The sequence below is a fragment of the Lytechinus variegatus genome, chromosome 19 (genome assembly GCF_018143015.1).
Source record: "Lytechinus variegatus isolate NC3 chromosome 19, Lvar_3.0, whole genome shotgun sequence".
NCBI classification, from domain to species: domain Eukaryota; kingdom Metazoa; phylum Echinodermata; class Echinoidea; order Temnopleuroida; family Toxopneustidae; genus Lytechinus; species Lytechinus variegatus.
The window spans coordinates 4825408-4846149 of NC_054758.1; the positions used below are offsets into that span (position 1 = coordinate 4825408).

Genomic DNA, 20742 nt, shown 5'->3' on the forward strand with positions numbered 1-20742 from the left:
GCGATCGGTATTATTTCAGGCAAGACCGATTTATTAACTTATGATAAAAATTGTGATGTCATAATTTATTGGGTAGTGTATCGTGCGCGCTTGCGCGCTAGGTACCCATGGAGTTTGCATAAATTATCGGCATACGTTGATGACGTAAACAATGCCCGAAAATCTAAACGCGCTTGCACTGGCATATTCTATTATAAGATCGGGGAAGAATCTTTCACTTTCTTATTATGATTATGATGATTTTCTCTAAATATCAGTCAAACTGCGTCAAATTAATGTATTTCACCTCGTTAAATAGGGAAACAAAACAATTTTTATCTTCAATGTAGACTTTTCGGGGGGTTAAAGATTAGGCTGACCAAAGGAGCAAGATTATTTTTTTTTCATAATTTTCATTTAGAGTATGTCAAGTATGTTTACTCAAAATTTGGAACTCTACCCACATTTCTTTTGTCTGATCATTTTGGTGTGGGTATTTCTCACTTTTAATTGTAAGTGAGAATATGATGTAAGTGAAAAAGAGAACAAAGTCAAAATCAACAACAAAATGGTATTTTACGTCACTGAAAATATCAATCTGGTTGGTGCTACTTGTTGAAAATAATAATTATAAAAATATAGTATATCTCTAAGAGTGAAAGTGTAAAGCAATATTTTCCTAAAATTCCACACACGCAAAATATCCATGCTTGATTGACATTTTCATTTTATTTTTCACCAGTGGCGTAAGGAGCCAAAAATTTTGATGGGCCAGATATGGACAGGTGTATCCGGCAAAATTTATAAAATGTTACCAGCGAGCGAAGCAAGCGAGCACAAACTTTGACACTTGTATTCAAAAATCAAAGTTTGTGATAGACTTTGACATAATAACAGATTATAATTCCTATTCTCTTTTTTTTTCTCATGGTCGTGAGTTTTCTTTTCCCCGCTCCCACCATCTGTTTGCCACTGATTTTCACAAAACATAAGGCCAAGCGTTGGCCTAATAGCTGTGCAAATTTATGTTTGTAATTATACATTAAAGCGCTCTTATTCAAATGCAAAGTACCCCCTACAGAATAAAATAGGAGAGATCCAGTCATGCATAATAAGCTAGTAACGATACGCTCTTACGCTAGCAACAAAGGGCACCGCACTTTACTAGTTTTTGCCAAAGTCTCCGGGGCATTTTGAAACTAGTCCAGGATTTGCAATCACTTGCAAAAAACATGATTTTTTTTATATCATTTTATTACTGTTATTTAAGATTAATAAGTAGGTATTACAGCAGTTTCCTTTCAATCTCACTTGTCGATAAATCAATCAAAATATTCACATAACCGGGTTGCTAGTTTAGTAAAGGGTCTCCGAAATGAAACTAGACAAGCCATTGTGCGCATGTCTTTTGTGTCTGGTGGGGCGCGCGTCTAACAATACAATAGTCCGGGGACAATACAAGAGCTAAGCAAAAGCCAGAAGTCAACAAAAGAATTACATTTCATTTAATAACATTAAAAATATCGATAAATTGTAAAAAGTAACAACAAAATACGAAGAATAATAAGTGAAAGATTGTCATAGTTGACTGAGTGGGCTATTTTTGCAAAGAAAGTGACAGAAATCGACTTGATTTGAGCAGTAAACAGCGATTTGGCGGTGGAATTGATTCCAACTTTTGCAGACGACATCACACCCGTTTACTTTCTCCCTCGCTTGCTTCACCACCGCCGCCATCATGCCTAACTCAGGCTTTCAGGGGCAGATCAACCAGAAATTCTACGGGACACATAAGGGGGACCTGGTCCCGCTTGGAGACCGGTATGTCTCGGGGAACCTCCCAAATCCTGCATTTTGGAGGAGATTTATTCAAGAACCAGCGTCAAGTTTTGAAAGTTCGAGTCCCAGGGTTCTGACAACGACAGAAGTTCTTGCCCCCATTCGGCCGAGCAACGTCTACGCCATGACAATCACTAAAGACAACAGGTAAGAAAACCTCGCCGTTTCCTTCTTTTTTATATATTCTAATTAATTATTGGTTCATTGTGTTTTCATTTAGTTTTCACTTTGCAAACACATTTTCCCCCCTTTTTAAAGAGAGAGATAAGGGTGGAATGTATATGCATAGACATTAATGGCAAAATTTTAGAGGGGTGTTCATGTTGTTCATGATTCGTATGTTCACATAATGTTCAACCATTTACTCCTTCCCCGAATGACTCCAATAGTCCTATATAATTATGATCCGACTATTCTAAAGATTCCACCAACATGTGATTGCATTTTATGTGTATATCAAAAACCCAAACAATCCCCCCCCCAAAAAAAAAAGAACAACAACAACAACACGTATTTAACATCAGCATTGACGCAACATGCATAATTTAACTCAGGTTTTTTCAAATGGATCCGTCTTAAATTGATGAGTTTGGTAATGAACAAAAGTAAAACCCATTTTCTAAGAACATTTCGAATAATTTTGTATATTTTGGCGGTCGAAATATTTGCTTTAAACATCTTCACAATTAATTAAAAACAACAAATTTATTGACGTCGTCAACCTGAACTGTTTGTTATCTAACAACTTTTAGCCTCTTTTTCTTGTATTTATTCTTTCAAGAAAACAAAATGGAGATGCATATAGTCTTCCTAATCAATTGATGAATTTTATTGAAATTTTGATTTTTTTTTTGTCCATACCACTTTTTACTCCATTTCGATTAAAAACGTCAGTATGTTTTTTGACCCTTCATCTGTTTCACCCTTCATGGTAATTGAAAACAAACAAGGGTTGGCATTTGAACTAATCAATACTGATTGTTTGTGTAAATGACACCATTGTTGTCATCACAGAATAAGCTCAACGTAACATCGATATCAATCACCTTGAACCAAAGGACGATGATGAAACATTGATTTTACACAGTCAACACAATTGAGTAATCAGAGAAGTGTGTGACATGTGCATGATACCGCGTCGGTTTCCGCTAAAATTGCTCCAAAAGAAACGATATTCTGTGTAATTTCACGTGTTTCAAGCATTTTGTTAAAATAGTAACATTTGATTGCACTAGTATTCATGTATGACATATTGTAGTGCAAATAATATAAAAAAATGTTTTGTTTATGAGCGGTGTCACATGCAGAGGCGTAGGTGGGTGTGGTCGGGGGGAGGGGGGGCAGGTGGACGGTTTTTTGTTGTTGCTGTAAGCTTCACCCTCCGTATTATTATTATTTAGTTATTGAATCTTTACTTTTGCCCTTTGTTTTATTGCCGATATAGGTCAACGTCAAATACTCTACCAAGACTGGAAACGTCATCAACCCGCTCGACCAATGAGGGCTCAGACCACGCCCCTTCTCTCCATCCAAAGAAGCCACCCACCTCACTGGGTAGGGCTCGAGACTCGAACATACCACTGGTCGCCCTTAACTCGCTCGCTCCTTTTGCCACAACGTACAAACCAACTTGCGGATATTTCTTCTCGAGGGCGACAGATAACAAGAAGAAACAGATGGGCATTCCAGCAACAGATCTTGTGAAATACCGCTACTATGTGAAATAATAGTTTATCTTCAAAACACTGGACTTCTCCAAAGTGACTTTTATCAAACTCTGTATATAATTAGAAAGTATTACGGACCTATATACTCAAAGAGTTGGTCTTTAAAACCACTGTTTATTGCATGCTTGCCTGTTTTGAACTGTCTTCCTTCGTGTGTCTTTCATGAATATCTTAATATTGTTATGTGCTAATTTACAAACGTGTATATAGTAAAGTATTATATTTGCATGCCAAATTATTATCCCTTTTTGTCTTTTAATCTGTCACGTCAAGAGCGCGTGTTGCCTGCTTGAGCTACTAAATCTCTATTTAATTGCACCCCTCTTCGGGTGACTCCTTAACTTTAGAGTGAGATTTGTATTTTATGAGTGTGAATTTTAGCAACTTTTGAAAGAAAATACATAAAAAGACGCACAGATAACTCCAAAATGTCCGGAAGCCATCTACAATTAAGCTGGCCACGTTGATTTTATAGACTTATCGTCGACATCGTGATCGAGATACTGTCTTGCCAAAGTCAACTGATAAAATGTTTAATGTCGTCATGGCAATTTATGTTATTGTAATCTCCTGCGTTTTTCGCGCCATGACAACGTTGGCAAATAATTTTTATGAGTTAGCTTGCCAAGAAAACTTTACTCGATGTGTCGACTGACACAGTATTAAGTCGACATGGCAATTATTTCCATCTCGTCAAGTAGATGGAACTCCATAAAATGAGCTTAAATCCACTGTACAAAGATGTACAGTACACTCCAAATAGGCAGTTCCTTAGGGGGTGTTACAAGAAAATATTTGCGATCGATTGCAAATATTCTGTTGCAATTTTACAACTGATAGATCAACGTTAGCTGTAGCAAATCAGATTAAACTCCGTGTTTCAAGGAGCAAATTAGCAATCAATCACTAATTTGCAATTAACTGAAAGACATTGATTTAGGGATCGAAAATTGACTTGCAATTGATCGCAAGTTTCTTGGAACACCCCATTAGTCTCACTAAGAGATCAGAGTAATTAGGCAGACTAGCTCTTAAAATTGCATTCGGATAAAATAAAGATTGCCGGATAAAATAATGTCCAGTCATCAATCACTCCGCAGTCTCCACTTCTGCTCCTAGGTCGACGTGGACTCGGAGATGCTCTTTTAGGGTCTCTTTTTAAAACTTTGTTGTCATCAATAAATGAATATCTAATTTTGGATTTGTTTGAATATCTAAGTTCTGTTGTACCTCAACTTTTTCTGCAACGATATGGTTTATACAAGGACGGAGTTAAGCAAGTTTTAAAAATGAAATAAATATGTAGAAATCTTCCGATACCATTTTCCCTTTTTTTTTTATAAAAGCCCAAATCCAGTAAAGGTAAGCATGAACATGTCATGCTATGGGGATGGGACCTCAAACCCAATGCCTAGGGGCATAAGCTTCGCAAGCCAATCGGGAGGGACTGACTGAGAATAAACTTAAAATAATGACAGAAAACCTCTTCAAATTATTTTCCAATAAAACATTTTTATTCACATTTAATATATTAGTCACTCAAACAATAATATATGTTCATAATTAACATGGTTGATATTGCATTTTGATTAAGTCAGTTTATTTGATGATTGTTTTTACCCTTTACATCGAGCTGGTTACATAATTATATGTGTTAATGTATAAATTATGATTATTTTATTGTTTGGAAGGGATGGGGATTCTAATATGTTAAACTGTACCCGTGGACGATGCTGGAGAGATGGGAGAGGCAGATCGGGTAGCCGCAACTTTGGTTCTGTTAGGGGCGATTCCATACGTGTCGTACGGGACATTTTGACAATTTCAAGCCAAATGCTTGAGCAATAAAATATTCTTGTTTGTAAATGATAAAGTTATAGTGGGTAGTCCTGGGAAAAACTAAAAACCAACTCAAAAAAGAAAATGATAATGGGTAAATTTATTGGTGAAAATGTTGTGTGTCGTACGGGACGCGGAAATGTCCCATACGACACGCGAAATTTTAAACTCTAATTCACCTATGGACATGTTTTTGTTGGTCGTCAGTTTTCTGCATGTCTACTCTGTAGTACTTAAACTAATTGAAGTTCTTCGTTCGTTAGGACAGTAAAGTAAAAAAAAATGTTGTGAAAATGGCTAATTTTTCTAGCATGGAATCGCCCTAGGAAAGGAAAAGAAAATAGGAAGAAAGAAAAAAGATAAAAAGGATATCTAAAGAGACACCTCGGTTTTGTAACTATGTTTTACCCCCATTAGATCCAAATGAGGAAAAAAATAGGTCACCTTAGGTGATTCCTCCAATACTCAACGCCGCACTTGATTGTACTATACCTGCATTTTGATAGGAAAGATTAGGCTTATATCGCCATCTTACGACATCATTCAGGATACCCCTCTCGAGAGCTGCAGCATCTAAGTAAGAGAGATCGTGATTCTGCAGAATCATGATTTGAATCATAATTCAGAACATGATTCTAGAGTAAAAAAAAAAAATGGCGCATAAACGCTTTGATCAGGAGTCGGTTAAAAATAATGGCAAAATAGCAAATTTTAAAATAACAGTTAATAGCTACTGCAATCCCTCAATCTTATTGGCTGATAGTTAATTTCTTATAGAAATCGTGGATTTGTCTAAAATAAATGGGAAATGTCTAGTCGTAATGACGTATCAGTCGTACGATTGGCTACGATTTGAAACTGATTTGGCATTTACTCCAAAATAAAGGCTTGCAATCTTTCAAAATGGTTATATTAGAATTCTTTCAATTAATTTCGACCTCAAATAAGATATGTTCCATTCACATTTTCAGAAATGTCGAACAGTCGTAAGGTGTGCGGTGGCCTTAAGGCGTTTTTTATGAACATCATCAACCTCCAGTTGAGATATTGAAATAATTCTAACAACGCTTTTGGAGTTATTGAGATCATGACGCAACATTAAAGCTCTTCTATACCCTAAACATATATCAGTCTATATGCGCTGAAACATGGGACTATGTAGATCTATGAGTTTAACAGAGAATAATTGACTGGAGTGCGGTAAACATCACACAAATTAGAGTTATAATATTGTACTGATGAAAATATCAAGTCAACCTTGCCTTACCGCCGATATAAAGACTTGCAGTAATAGTGCGGTATGGTGTGTCATCCCGTAGGACTAGCGTGCCAAAATTGATTTTTTGGTTGTTTTGGCTTCAATAGGGTCCCCTTAGACCAAAAACGATGGGGGTCAAATTTTCAGACCCCTCCTTCCCTTTGTGGGGGGTCCTTTTTGGCGCCATATTGGCCTGTACAAAGCCCAATAGGATAATCCATTGTTTTCAACCTTATTTCTCACTTTTCTTCGCCAATTTTATTTTTAAGTTGTCTGAGGTGTACAAGAATGAATATTTGATAATGTTGTGAAGTCAATATTTTTTCACTTTTGCCATAAGTGGGGCGGATTTTACGAAAATGCCCCAAATTGTAAAATATTACCCCAAAAATGTAATTTTCCCCCTTTTTGGCACTAGAATTAGGACAAAAAGATTACAAAATGAAGTGCATATGTCTTGTTGTACAGTCCAATAACAGAGGAATACATCACAAGTAATTTATATGAATATTATTGGTAAATTAATGTAAAAGTCACCCCCATTTCAGGATTTTATGCAGTGAAAACCTAACTACAACACTAGAGGGCGCCATAACTTATCATGATGATATTAGTGTGGTACGGTATATCATGACACAGTTCCTGCAGGATTTTTGTGCCAAAATTGTGGGGTTTTTTGGATTCACTTGGGTCCAATCTATCACGAAATGATAGGGTTCCAATTTTCCCCACCCTCACCTATTGCCTGAGGGGGAGGGGGGTCACCTATATCGAGACCCACTAAAATCAAGAGTATTAGTAATTTTGCGCCCGGTTAAACAATGAATTATTTTATGGTGTTTTATCATCCCTAGACAGCTAAAATGCCTATATCTGAAGGCTTCAAGTTGGACGAGCATCCTACCAACCATATCCCCTACACAGTAAAAACGCTGTTTAAGATATTATACAACGCTGTTTACTATATGAACCTTACAGTAGTTGTTTAACAGTTTAAACAATCTTGTTTAATTTATTGAAGATTAGATACTGAAAATTAAACTTTGTTGTTTAAGATTTAAACACTTGTTTAAACTGTTCAAACTCGTTCTAGAGTACAATTTACGATTAAAGGACTTCTATTCGAATTGTCAATTATGTACTTCTCGGCTAATTTCCAATTACTGATAGACAGAAAAAACACATAAAATATAATTTTAGCCCCCCCCCCACACACACACACACGCACGCACATATGCACATATTCATTATTGAAATAACATGTGATGTTTAGAGAACTTCCGAACTTACATTGTTTTTCAACAGTAGTTAGTACTAATTGACCTTAGGAATAATATACTAAAAATCTACCAAAATCTGCATTTAGACTCAGATTTCTTCACGACATCTTGGATTTTCCGACATAGACCAATGACTGTCCTTGTTATGATATGGTAATATTAATAATATAGGTATATTTACCTAGGAAAGCTACTTCAGTTCTAAAAACTGTTCTCCCAGCGGGCCTTGCCATTATTATTATTACCCTGCCTTAGATGGGCTGCCTAGGCGCTTTAGCATTCAAGGAATTCCTTCGCGCATTCAGAGAATTTCTACCGGGTACCCATTTACCTCACCTGGGTTGAGTGCATCACAATGTTGATGAATTTCTTGCAGAATGAAACTATGCCATGGCTGGGATTCGAACCCACGACCCTTTCAAAGTCAAAAGACCAATCAACTGGGCCACAACACTCGAACGGTTGTAACTAATTTTCTGACTTTAAAAATCATGGTTTAAACATGAAACCATATTCTTGATGGATATTACATGTCCACCTGTAAATAACAGTGGGTATTTTATATTCCCCCGTTGGGGGGGGGGCGAGAATCAAAACAAATTAGATGCCCATACTATGAATCGGCATTGGAAATAATTGCTCTTGAAATGTGTCAGCTTCCAATTTTTTTGATAAAATTACAATGCCTTGAATTTGATTTTTTTAGGGAAGTGCTTATCATAAGTTATGGCGCCCTCTAGTGTTGTAGTAAGGTTTTCACTGCATAAAATCCTGAAATGGGGGTGATTTTTACATCAATTGACCAAAAATAATGATATACATTACATGTGATATATTCCTCTGTTGTTGGATTGTATAACAAGACATATTCATTTCATTTTGTAATCCTTTTGTCCTAATCTTAGTGCCAAAAAAGGGAAAAATAATATTTTGGGTGCAATATTTTACAATTTTGGGGCATTTTTCGTAAAGTCCGCCCCCGTATGGTAAAAGTTAAAAAACATTGACATCACAACATCATCAAATATTCATTCTCATACACCTCAGACAACTTTAAGTTATAATTGGCAAAGAAAAGTGAGAAATAAGGTTGAAAGCAATGGATTATCCTATTGGGCTTTGTACAGGCCAATATGGCGCCAAAAAGGACCCCCCACAAGGGATGGAGGGTCTGAAAATTTGACCCCCATCGTTTTTGGTCTAAGGGGACCCTATTGAAGCCAAAACAACCAAAAAATCAATTTTGGCACGCTAGTCCTACGGGAGCTGTGTCAGTGACATACCGTACCACACTATAACTCCGATCTTCAAGTATTATAAAATCATCTCAAATGAAATAGTTATAAAAAATTTCAACCCAATATTTTTCCAAAAAAAATATAACGTTTTCCTAACTTGGATCATAGATCATCTTGATGTGTTCTGGGGTAAGGGGGGGGGTGCGTTGTACCTATTCCATCTGTTTCTGCCGGTGCCGTGGTCGAGTGGTCTTCGGCGTTCGACTACATCATGGAAGTTCAGGGTTCGATTCCCGGAACGGCCTTTATCACAAGATAGATCATCTACTAACATTGCTCTTGAATCTTGTATGAAATAAATGAACATATGGATGCTAACATGGCTGTGCAAGTCTTTAAAGAAAATCTATATTGAAATTGCAGAATGGTCAATCATGGATTAACCCCTTTTCAACAATGATATAAAAAGGGATAACAAATCTCGATATATAAAAGATCCACGGATGTTGATGTAGTAAATTTCAATTAATATAAGCACACAAATTAATAAAGATATATTATTTTCATCTTTTTCTGCTCTTTCTACTCGTCGGCGTTTTTGTCGACACTTTCGTCGACGCCGTGGACACGGATTTCCGGGCGTATTTGTCGTAGATATCGGGAAGAAAGTTCACTCGCTGTGGCAGGTGCTTTGGTATGCTGTGCGTTCTCTTAATCTGGGCTAATTCGGCTAAATTGCTCGATTGATGAACACTGTGGTCGGGCATTTCTGATTTGAGACCACTGTGGTCGGTCATTTCTGGTTTGATCTGGGGTAGAGGTTTCGGCGGCTTGTGTCTCTTAACGATTCTCCGAGCTCTTCGGCCAGGGGATTCCATTCGGTATTTCCGTCGAAGCACTTTGAATTTCATGGGGACGGGTTTGACTGCCGTCGTTGTAAGGCTCTTTGCCTGCGTTATCGAAAGGGCATCCAAATCGGCATCGTTCTTATTAGCTTTGTCGAGATCATTGCTGCGGCCACTTGTTACCTTGTTGACGTCACGGACACACGCGATGACGTCATCGTCGTTATACGTTTGCTTGCCGTTGATTTTCAAGTCCAGGAACTCGTTAGACCTGTGGGTGAAGTTATAGATCGGCTTTACAGGTCCAGGGATGCGAACCACTCCTAACAAATCCTCAACAAATCCCGACTGGCTACTTCCAACAGTGCTTTTTCCATCGCCGGTGTCAACCTCCGAATCGTCCTCGCCATCGCGACCAGTTTTTATTTCGACCTCGACCTTCCTCTTCGGAACGATTTTCGGCAATCGCACACTCTCTTTTCCATCGCACTCCTCTCCACTGGCCTTAATCGCACCATCCAGTGTCTTACTAATTTGCGGAAGATTCGCTATTCTCCCTGCCTCTGTGTCGCCTCGAGAATCCCCATCATCAAGCTCATCGATATCACCCTCATCGTCCGTATCGACATCCGTCCATTCACTATCATCGCTCATCGATGCCGAGGTCATCACGGAGTCTGTGTACCCGTGGTCGATGGTCCTCGGGAGCTTGGACTTCATCTTCGCCTTCAGAGCTGACATCCTTTTCATCATGGTTTGGATGTCGACAGTGTTGAACCGTGATCGAGGCTTGAGGCTCTTCCGGAACGACTTGAGTTCTTTGGTCATAGAGATGCCCCTGTCGTCGGGTTTACACACTGTAAAAGATATCATAGAATACTGCAATGATAGCATAGAGTATTTATAATAGCGCACATAACCATCCACCTTCACTCATAACAAAAAAAAATATTGGGTAAAAATGCTCCATGAGGGTAATTATGTGTCCAACCAACATTGGGCATTTCTTTTGAGTATTTTTATTTATCCAGTGTGATGAAAATGTTGGCCATTCTACAGTAATTGCTGCTTATTTTTTTAAATCTTACTGGACAACAGGCTTCCCTCACTGGGTAAAATATTGCCCTGAATTGGTTGGACACATAATTAACCCCGTGCTGGTTAAAATTTTACCCAATATTTTTAACAGTGTTGCAGGTGCTTAATGCGCTCCTAGATCTGATTTTATTTCTGCATTTACATCAGACATTTCAGAGATATACAACGCAACATAATGTACAGAGGGTAATTACATATAACAAATCAACAGTACTGTGCTCGTAATATAACTAATCAAAATAAATAACAAAACATGTTATTTATTTACGAAATGATAAATTAGACAAATCCAGGAGACCGCCATGCACCGTGAGCAATTAGGCTTGATAATATGATGGCGGTCTCTTATTTATTGCTCAGCAGTAGTAATTCGCCCTCATTCATTAAGAAAACTGTCTTTGACCTTCTAGTGAGACACATAATTTTCTGTCTTAAAGGGTGAATCTTTATTTGAAAAAAAACATCTCCATGGGAATCTTGATGGTTTCGTTTGTTGATTGTTCAAATCAGCAAACAAAACAAAAAAACAAGCATGCCAAAATATTTCCCTTAAAAATGACAATAGCCTATTTTCGTCATCCATTGATTGTGAGACCTCAGCGACACTTCCAGTCGGATTAAACCGTGTCGATTTTTACTTTTTGTAAAGGCCTACATAATACCCAATGATCATATTGCAGTAAAATATCTTTGAAGTAATGATAATATATTTAATTATATGTACAAATATCCAAGGGCATGTCTTGGCATATCTTTTTGATGGCCTACCATTTCGTTGCATATCGGAAAATGATTATGTTCATACTTATGAACACCCTGATTCGCCCCTACACCAATAGGCAAATACCCTGAGACGACTGTTTTTACCAAACTGTCGTAACCCGTACTCTCCGGTAGTACTACAATCATTGGGCCGAGGGCGGACACAATTTTTAGTAAGGGGAAAACCCAGAAAAAGGAAGAGAAAATAGAAGGAAAAGTGGAAGAAAAGGAGAGAAAGAAGACCGAAAAATATAAGAGGTGTATGTCTGGTCACTCCTGATAAACTTAAATTCGGAAAGAATACGTCACCTATAGGTCATTCCCCCACGCCCCCTGTCGGTACTTACTATCATACATGATCTCGACGCCGATCTTCCGCATGTCGTTCTGTCGCTTGGTGCGGTATTCGAGGACGAGTTCGTAGAGGTCGGGACGGGCGATGTAGTAGAGGAGGGTCTGGAGGAAGAAGAGACTGTTCTCGGCCAGAAGACGATGTCGTTCCAGGATGGACATCAGTCGACCTCCTTTCATTGCTTGCCGCAAGACATCCGGTGGTTGGACATGGTCTGAGGAAAAAAGAAGAAGAAAGAAAATGATTAACAAGATTATTGAGATAACATTAAATAAGGATGATTTGTAATGCTTGTCATGCCAACGAAACGACGGATGATCTGTCATCGGTTATGTCGTAAGAGATGTGTTGGTCTGGAGTTGGTTCTGTCCGTTTGACTGAAGCATAACAATTCAATATCCATGTGGTCCAGTGGTTAGAGCATTGGACTCATAGTCGCAAGGTTGTGAGTTCAAATCCCCACTCTGCCATATATTGTCTCCACTTTGATACAAATGCCCAAGAACAAGATATGTTGTCTATAACGTCAGCCACTATGACTGATTAACCTAGACGTAAAATGTTTCCTATGTAATCGGTTATATACCAGCTTGGCGTCTACCAGCAAAAAGCTCTCCTGTCGAGTTCCTACGGGATTTACAATAAAAAGAAACAGAAACTTCATACTGTGTACCTGTTCGTCTGCGTACCACATCGTCTAATCTCGTCACCCCTCATTCAAGACTTCGTCATTCGATTAAACAATAAAATACAAATCTACCAGAGGGTGTCTGGAAGGGATTGATCATTTTGCTTTTCGTAAAATTTTCCTATTTTTTTCCTTTTAATAGTAAAGGTGTATAAAGAGCGTTAATTCATATCGTCACCCTTGGTCCAATCTATATAACTCTATAGGTCAACTCTGTGGGTCCAATCAACAGTTAGTTGTCCCCCGCGTGGTGTATAAACATTCTCCTCTTCTGTTTTCTGTACCATGTATACCGGTTCGTCGATATACCATTTCGTCTGATTTCGCCCCCCTGTAATTTTAGACTTCGTCCTTCAATGCGCGGCCATTTTTTTATCCAGGGATGACGATAGGATCATCTCCCGTATGCTGCGGTACAACATGCAAAATTAGAGGGGGCACAGCTTGTTTAAAGTAAAAATACATACAATACAAGCAATTACCTCTGCATAGGAATCTCATATCGGCGATATTCTCTCCCGTTAAACTTTCGCCGATATATCGAATCATCCACCGAAACTCCTTTTCCCTCGTCGTTCTCCATCGCCTAGCGATCGCCTCGTCTTCGTCATGGCATCCCAGGTTCAGTTTATGGTGACTGGATGTGTCGACCGCTGGTACGAGCGATAGTGGAGGAAGGAGGGGCATCGACCGAGCTGGGCGATAGTAGCGACCGTGATGGTAGTATCGTACTTGAGGCATGGTGATCGTTGTACCAGCCATGCGAGTGACGTCATGAAATGGTCAGAATTGCCATTTTACTGTAAAGATAATGAATAAATGTATTACGCGTTATTATCTTTAATAGGAGAGTGGGAGGGAGGGGATCGTTCACTTTAGTGGCTTAGCTGGAAAACCTCTTTAAAAAGTCACCGAAATAATGCAGGGGGGGGCACTTGACCACCCCCCCCCCTAAGTACATGTATGCTAGTAGGGGAACCATCGACATAAATTCAATTAACCATTAAATAAGTAAAACACAAAATACGTAATAAGGATGTAGTTTTTAATAAAGAATTAAAATCGGGATAAAGAGAAAGAGTCAAAGAATATGTGGAAGATCAGAGAAAATGTTTTTCTCTGACCACTTTAAAACAATGATTTTTAAATGTAAGACCGTGGTAACAATATAGTTATGGTGATGTAATATTATATATTTTCACTCCGATTTAACCATTTCGTCTAAAACCATGGTTTCACAATCATGCCGTGATTTACCTTGCCTCAATTTTTGGTTCGTGGTAAAACCATATATCTGTAAATGTTACACAGTTCTATGATTATATAAGCGAAGTTTAAACGCGAAAATTTGGATCGGACGTACAATTAAAAATGAGAATCACTTTATTGAATTGCCCTCGAAGGACAATATTTTTAGGTGGAATACGCTATAATTTAAAACTGTTTACCTCTTTATTAAGATGCATAAATTCTTAAAGAATCTGATTCTTGTGATAGTGAAAATATATATGGAACATATCCCATTGCGCCTCCTCTAATTTTAAGTCGACCATATATGATGGAGCACGTCGATGGAAGATATAAAGGCTTGGCTGTTGTTTCCAGTAATCAATGATATATCGATTACCTGGACATTGTAATGATGTGACATACATATCCAGGGTGGACTGGGGTGTTTTGTTAAATGCAAACAGATCAATAAACATCGTATAACTCCGTCACAGAATGGCCCCTGTATTATATGACCATACTACCTAGCCATACTGCATACTATTATCATGACTATATATATTTTCTACTACTACAGCTGCCGTCCCCCCCACCTAAAATTTAGGGTGGACAGATGCCCCCCGCTTCCGCCGCCTATGACTACTACTACTACTACTACTACTACTACTACTACTACTACTACTACTACTACTACTACTACTACTACTACTACTACTACTACTACTACTACTACTACTACTACTACTACTACTACTACTACTACTACTACTACTTCTGCTGCTGCTGCTGCTGCTGCTGCTACTACTACTACTACTACTATACCGGTATAGTAGTAGTAGTAGTAGTAGTAGCAAGGAGTTACCAACTCCTTGGTAGTAGTACTAGTAGTAACAGTAGTAGTAGCAGTAGTAGTAGTAGTAGTAGTAGTAGTAGGAGTAGTAGTAGTACACCACCACAACTGCCACAATCGATACTACTGCTATTCCTATATAGGCATTCTACTACTATTTTTAAAGAAAATGAGAAATACCAATCACATAAAATCTCTGTCCCGTCCCAACGGGACATGTAGGCAGATATATCATCATGAAATAGACTTGGTATCATTCATCGTGAAGTTCATGTGATTTTTTTTGTCGTAACTCTTTTATCCGACAACAATATGCAGCTGGCAATATACCCTTTTGTCAGAATAACAAAACTTTTATACCCCAAATTTTACGATTCAGTGCAATCAATAATTGATTTATGCGTACGGTGAATACAGGTTTTAAGGAACAATGATTCTATTCAATATGAAAAAAAACTCTTATATTACATTGCTATACTGCAATGTATGCGTGAGTGTCATAAACTTGAAACAAACATGACATCGGGTGATTTCCATGTGTTGCTGCTGTTGATTACTTTTCCTACATACAACATCCACAATCTGCATTAAAAAATGATTCAATCCCTCTCAGCACTTTATTTGAAATTTGATGCTATATGGGGCTATATGCTAACAACACCGCCAAAAGGTCAACGTCGAACTCGAAAACCCTACCGTCCCCTTAAAAATATTATGACAATGATTAGAAATGCAATAACATTATTTCCATGAATTCATAGATTGCAAAACTTACTTTATATATTTTGTTCGATTCTTGTGCAGCCTATATGGACATGACATCCAGTTGCAAGACAGTTCTCCCGATGGTGTATATGTATACACAAGGTGTTATCTTCAGACGAGCCTCTTCATAATTACTTGCAAAGTGGACACCGCACCGTCCCAAACAACAAAAATCGCTGTTTATTTTACTTCAGACTTCCAAAAATACATGTTATCGGAATGCTGGTAAATCTTATTTGTATACGCGGCGAAGGGATGATAGGCCGATTCGACTGCAAGCCTTGACTACTGTACACAAACTTCAATAGGAGAGAGAGAGAGAGAATGGAGGGGGAAGGGAGAGAGAGGTAAATAGAACATGTGTATGGCTTCGAATTCTATACGTCCCACCAGCATTACTTTGACATGTCGGGGGCAGTCTTTATTGACTCTTGGTAGGGAGTATTGATTTGGAGGGGGGGGGGCAAAGAGAGCCCAGAGATGGGGAGCTAGAGAAGGAGGGGGGGGGGGGGTCAAGGGAGGGGCAGAAAGAAGGAGTAAGAAAAGAAGGAGGTGGATATATATATAAATCAACCAGGAAAAATATGTCAACCGAATAAGGCTTATGAAGAGAGAAGGGCCAAAATATATTAAAGAAAGTAAAAAAAACACAACCCAACAGTATTACAAAAAAGGTAGCAACAGAAGAAGAAGGAGAAGAAGAAGAAGAAGAAATGGAAGAAGAAGAAGAAATGGAAGAAGAGGAGGAGGAGGAGGGAGGAGGTGCTTTCATTTTTTTGTAGACAGAAAACACTAGTCCTTTTTGTTTGAGACCCTTTTTGTTTGGCAAACCAATATAAGATTTATCAAAAGTATATCTATTATTTTAATGATACACCCTAAAAAAGTAGAAATAATGACACTTTCTTAATTGCGTTGTATACTTTAGATCATATGTGTATCTGGGACCTGGATCTGGGATAACACCTTATATGCTGAATCGTTGTACTTTGATAACAATCAGTAATGTGCCTGAAAATAAACCCTATATTATATATCAATCATCCATTTCGCAAACAAGATGAGAGCGCGACCCATACGGGATATTCGCCGGAACAACCTGTTCCTTCGTTTAACTGTTGCTAAGCTACGAAAAAGTTTGTTTTCTTTCAGTTACCCTCGTTCACATCAATTACACATACGTGGTCATGAAACGTACGTGATAATTACGTGGATTTGAAAATATTTAGGAACGAGGCCATTGTGACCCAAAGGTCACGAATGCCACAGATCGGTCTGCTTTTTGTTCGAAAATCATCACTCAAGCCGAAATATTATCTCATATTGTTGGATTTTTCTACTACAGAATCATATATAAATGTAAGAAAACGACTAAGCTAGCTATAAAGTTTTCGTTTGAATGTATTAAGAAATGTGGTAATCAAAAATGAGTGTAAACTACTCCTTTTTATGTGGGAGCGTGAAGTGTAGCGAAATGTTTAGTTCAGTCCCACGTTATCATTTCTGTGCAGTGTAGAGAAGTGTGAGTTGTAATATGTCATGAATTCGATTGGAGGGATCACCTAAGAGAGAGGGGCAGGCCTACCGTAATGACTTAACGTTAAAATAGATAAATTTCAATTGGTTGGATGAGTGAGATTTTATAGATAGATTCAAATGGTGTTGAAAAAGAAACTAGTAGGGTAAATTTTGCCAAAACAGACATGGGAAAGGAAAGCAAGGTCTGTTTCGAATTCGAGGAGTTAAATTTTTTTTTTAAAATTTCAATTTCTCCTCGTACAACACAGTCGCAGACAGCTCGCTATCGTGCAGCCACCATTGGCATTAGGGGGTTAACAATGCAAAAATCCCCACAATGGGACTCATTGATTTTCGTCTTTATTTCATAAAAATATATAAAAAGAACTGTACTACCAAAATAAGGATTATTAATTTATTCAGTTTTGGCCTGAAATGCACCAAAACAGGAAAAATAAACTTAAATAAATAAAATGAAAGGGGAAAAGCAGTGACTTACTTCGGCTGTCGCGCAACTCCCACTTCCCTGGTTGCCCTGTCCTATTTCTGATGAGGAAAATGAATCCAAAACTTAGTCCAAGATCAAAGAAATGGTGTGAAGTCAGGTACTGGAAGGATCCGAATTAAGGCTCAGTCATATGAAATCATGAAATATGATGAGATATGGCACAATATACTAGAAAGTAGAAGTGTATTCATTTAGCCTTGTGGGTCATCATGATGGTGAAAGTCAATCGTGCATATTGATTTGTTGCGAATAGATCATGACATGTGTTCCGCGCTAGCAAAAACAAAATGATTTTGCATTAGTGCCAGCGACCTCTCTCTCTTACTAGGTGATCCCTCCACTGTTTTGGAGATTCTCAGAAACAAATAGAACCCTATTAACATTTAATATCATCATTAACCTTTTTTTTTATTTCCTTTTGAATTTCTTCAGTTTTTGGTGGCTGCTAGCAAAGGAGAAAATATCCCACAATGCCCTCTGCAGGAGCAGTTTGTGTCCCGACTATAACCCCCCTGAGGGTGCCATTCACTGGGCAGACAAGCAGTCAGATCGATACCAACACCCTTATTGAAATCAAATCAGGTTAGTTTGAAATCATGTACATTTTCACTCATTCTATGAACAAGGTTATGATATAACCTTGTTCTCTGTTACTACTCCCTGTGTGGTGAAATATTGTTGGCAATGTTTTGGCATATTTTCTCTTTTTCTTTGGGACAAATGCTTGATTTTTTTACACTGTCAGTTTCCATTACAGCTATTCATCATATAACTTGGCTCTTAAGTAAATTTGGTTTCTTAAATTATATTTTCTTAATTAAAAATAGAGATTGAAAAATGACAATTGTCTTGCCATATTACTTACCAACAGAAAGTGTACACAAAAATATGCCCAAAATTCAATTTTTCGAGCACTCTGGTCAATACAAAATTGGCTCCCAAGTTACTAATGAAAAATAAATTGCAACTGTATGGAAATTAGTATGTTTGATCCAAAGGGTGATATTTTAATGATTTTTTAGAGTGTGTGTGCCGTGTACAGCATTGGAATTACATAGTCCTACCAATAGATTCCCCACAGGCAGGATGGTAATGAACCCTTTAGTGGTACATTTCCTACATTTTCACTACACCTTAAATCCAAACTTTGTGTTTGAATCGAGTGATAATTTTATAGAAGATCTTTGAAATCAAGGTGTATTTTTATCATTTCTTGGTAAGTTCTGGCATAGTATAAACAAGTGAAAGTATTGTAAATATTTTTTTTAATTTTTTTATTTATTTGTTATTATTATTATCATTATTATTTATTCATTTATTTTATTATTATTATTATTATTTTTTTGGGGGGGTCATGAGAAGCTGCATATGGCCATTATCATACAGAAATTAAATTTCCATGCTGGTGGGTGAAATAAGTGAAAAGGGAAATGGTTATATTCCAGTTTCTGAAGTTAATTAGACAGTTGCATTTGCCATGCCTGATCCCAGAGAAATATATTAGATCATTGATAAGTTATTCACAGGCAGACAGGGTGGGACTCAAACCCACGACCTCTGGATTACTAGATCAGTGTCATAACCACTAGACCATCAGAGTGCCCTTAGTTTAAGCTATGTCATATATATTTGATATCAAATCAAAGGATTCAGTGTTGGATGATAAATCATATGTTATTTAGGTTTCTCCATCAATACCACAAGGGTTACACAGCAACTGATATATGACATTTGTACAGATAGGCCCGTATTCTGAACTCGGGTTTAAATTAAACCCTGGTTTTTATTGTCTCACCTGCGAAGCAGAGTGAGACTATAGGCGCCGCTTTTCCGACGGCGGCGGCGGCGTCAACATCAAATCTTAACCTGAGGTTAAGTTTTTGAAATGACATCATAACTTAGAAAGTATATGGACCTAGTTCATGAAACTTGGCCATAAGGTTAATCAAGTATTACTGAACATCCTATTAAAGTTTCATGTCACATGACCAAGGTCAAAGGTCATTTAGGGTCAATGAACTTAGACCATGTTGGAGGAATCAACATCGAAATCTTAACCTGAGGTTAAGTTTTTGAAATGTCATCATAACTTGGAAAATATATGGACCTAGTTCATGAAACTTGGACATAAGGTTAATCAAGTATCACTGAATATCCTGCGTGAGTTTCACGTCACATGACCAAGGTCAAAGGTCATTTAGGGTCAATGAACTTTGGCCGAATTGGGGATATCTGTTGAATTCCCATCATAACTTTGAAAGTTTATGGATATGATTCATGAAACTTGGACATAATAGTAATCAAGCATCACTGAATATTTTGTGCAAGTTTCAGGTCTCATGATTAAGGTCAAAGGTCATTTAGGGTCAATGAACTTTGGCTGAATCGGGGGTATCTGTTGAATTACCATCATAACTTTGAAAGTTTATTAGTCTAGTTCATTAAACTTGGACATATGAGTAATCAAATATCACTGAACATCCTGTGCGCGTTTCAGGTCACATGACCAAGGTCAAAGGTCAATGAACTTTGGCCGAATTGGGTTTATCTGTTGAATTACCATCAAAACTATGAAAGTTAATGGATTTTATTCATGAAACTTGTACATAAGAGTAATCAAGTATCACTGAACATCCTGTGCGAGTTTCAGGTCACATGATCAAGGTCAAAGGTCATGTATGGTCAATGAACTTTGGCCATGTTGGGGTTTTTTGTTGAATAACCATCATATCTCTGTAAGTTTATTGGTCTCGTTCATAAAAAGTGGACATAAGAGTAACCATGTATCACTGAACATCTTGTGCGAGTTAGAGTAGTATTCAAAGTCAGCACTGCTGCTATATTGAACCGCGTGATGCAGGTGAGACGGCCAGAGGCATTCCACTTGTATGGTTTAACTATGTAGAGCCAATTGGAGCACAAAATCCCTAACACTGCACATTCAATTTATTAATTCATATGACACC

At 37.8% G+C, this 20742-nt stretch overlaps 3 protein-coding genes across 4 annotated transcripts in view; 2 read left to right on the top strand and 1 right to left on the bottom strand.

Moving 5' to 3' along the window:
- The first annotated feature begins 1417 nt into the window (after positions 1 to 1417).
- Positions 1418 to 3737, top strand: LOC121405978. The gene is made up of 2 exons (XM_041596972.1): positions 1418 to 1965; positions 3263 to 3737. Exons 1-2 carry the CDS (start codon positions 1718 to 1720, stop codon positions 3543 to 3545), a joined length of 531 nt encoding a protein of 176 aa, XP_041452906.1. The 5' UTR covers positions 1418 to 1717; the 3' UTR covers positions 3546 to 3737.
- Positions 3738 to 9312: 5575 nt separating this feature from the next.
- LOC121406107 lies at positions 9313 to 16113 on the bottom strand. Of its 2 annotated transcripts, XM_041597124.1 has the most exons (5): positions 15761 to 16113; positions 13388 to 13705; positions 12213 to 12431; positions 9945 to 10862; positions 9793 to 9913 (listed from the first exon to the last, which is right to left on the bottom strand). In XM_041597124.1, exons 2-5 carry the CDS (start codon positions 13665 to 13667, stop codon positions 9891 to 9893), a joined length of 1440 nt encoding a protein of 479 aa, XP_041453058.1. In that variant the 5' UTR covers positions 13668 to 13705; positions 15761 to 16113; the 3' UTR covers positions 9793 to 9890. The 2 variants fall into 2 exon arrangements, with proteins under 2 accessions (XP_041453057.1, XP_041453058.1); XM_041597123.1 differs by having other exon boundaries at positions 9313 to 10862; positions 15762 to 16113.
- Positions 16114 to 16975: 862 nt separating this feature from the next.
- The window catches only part of LOC121405703, a 31192-nt gene continuing 27425 nt past the window's right edge, over positions 16976 to 20742 (top strand). Inside the window, exons 1-2 of the mRNA XM_041596623.1 lie at positions 16976 to 17109; positions 18209 to 18358. Coding sequence (XP_041452557.1) covers positions 18247 to 18358 — 112 coding nt within the window. The 5' untranslated portion in view covers positions 16976 to 17109; positions 18209 to 18246. The remainder of the gene's footprint in view (positions 17110 to 18208; positions 18359 to 20742) is intronic.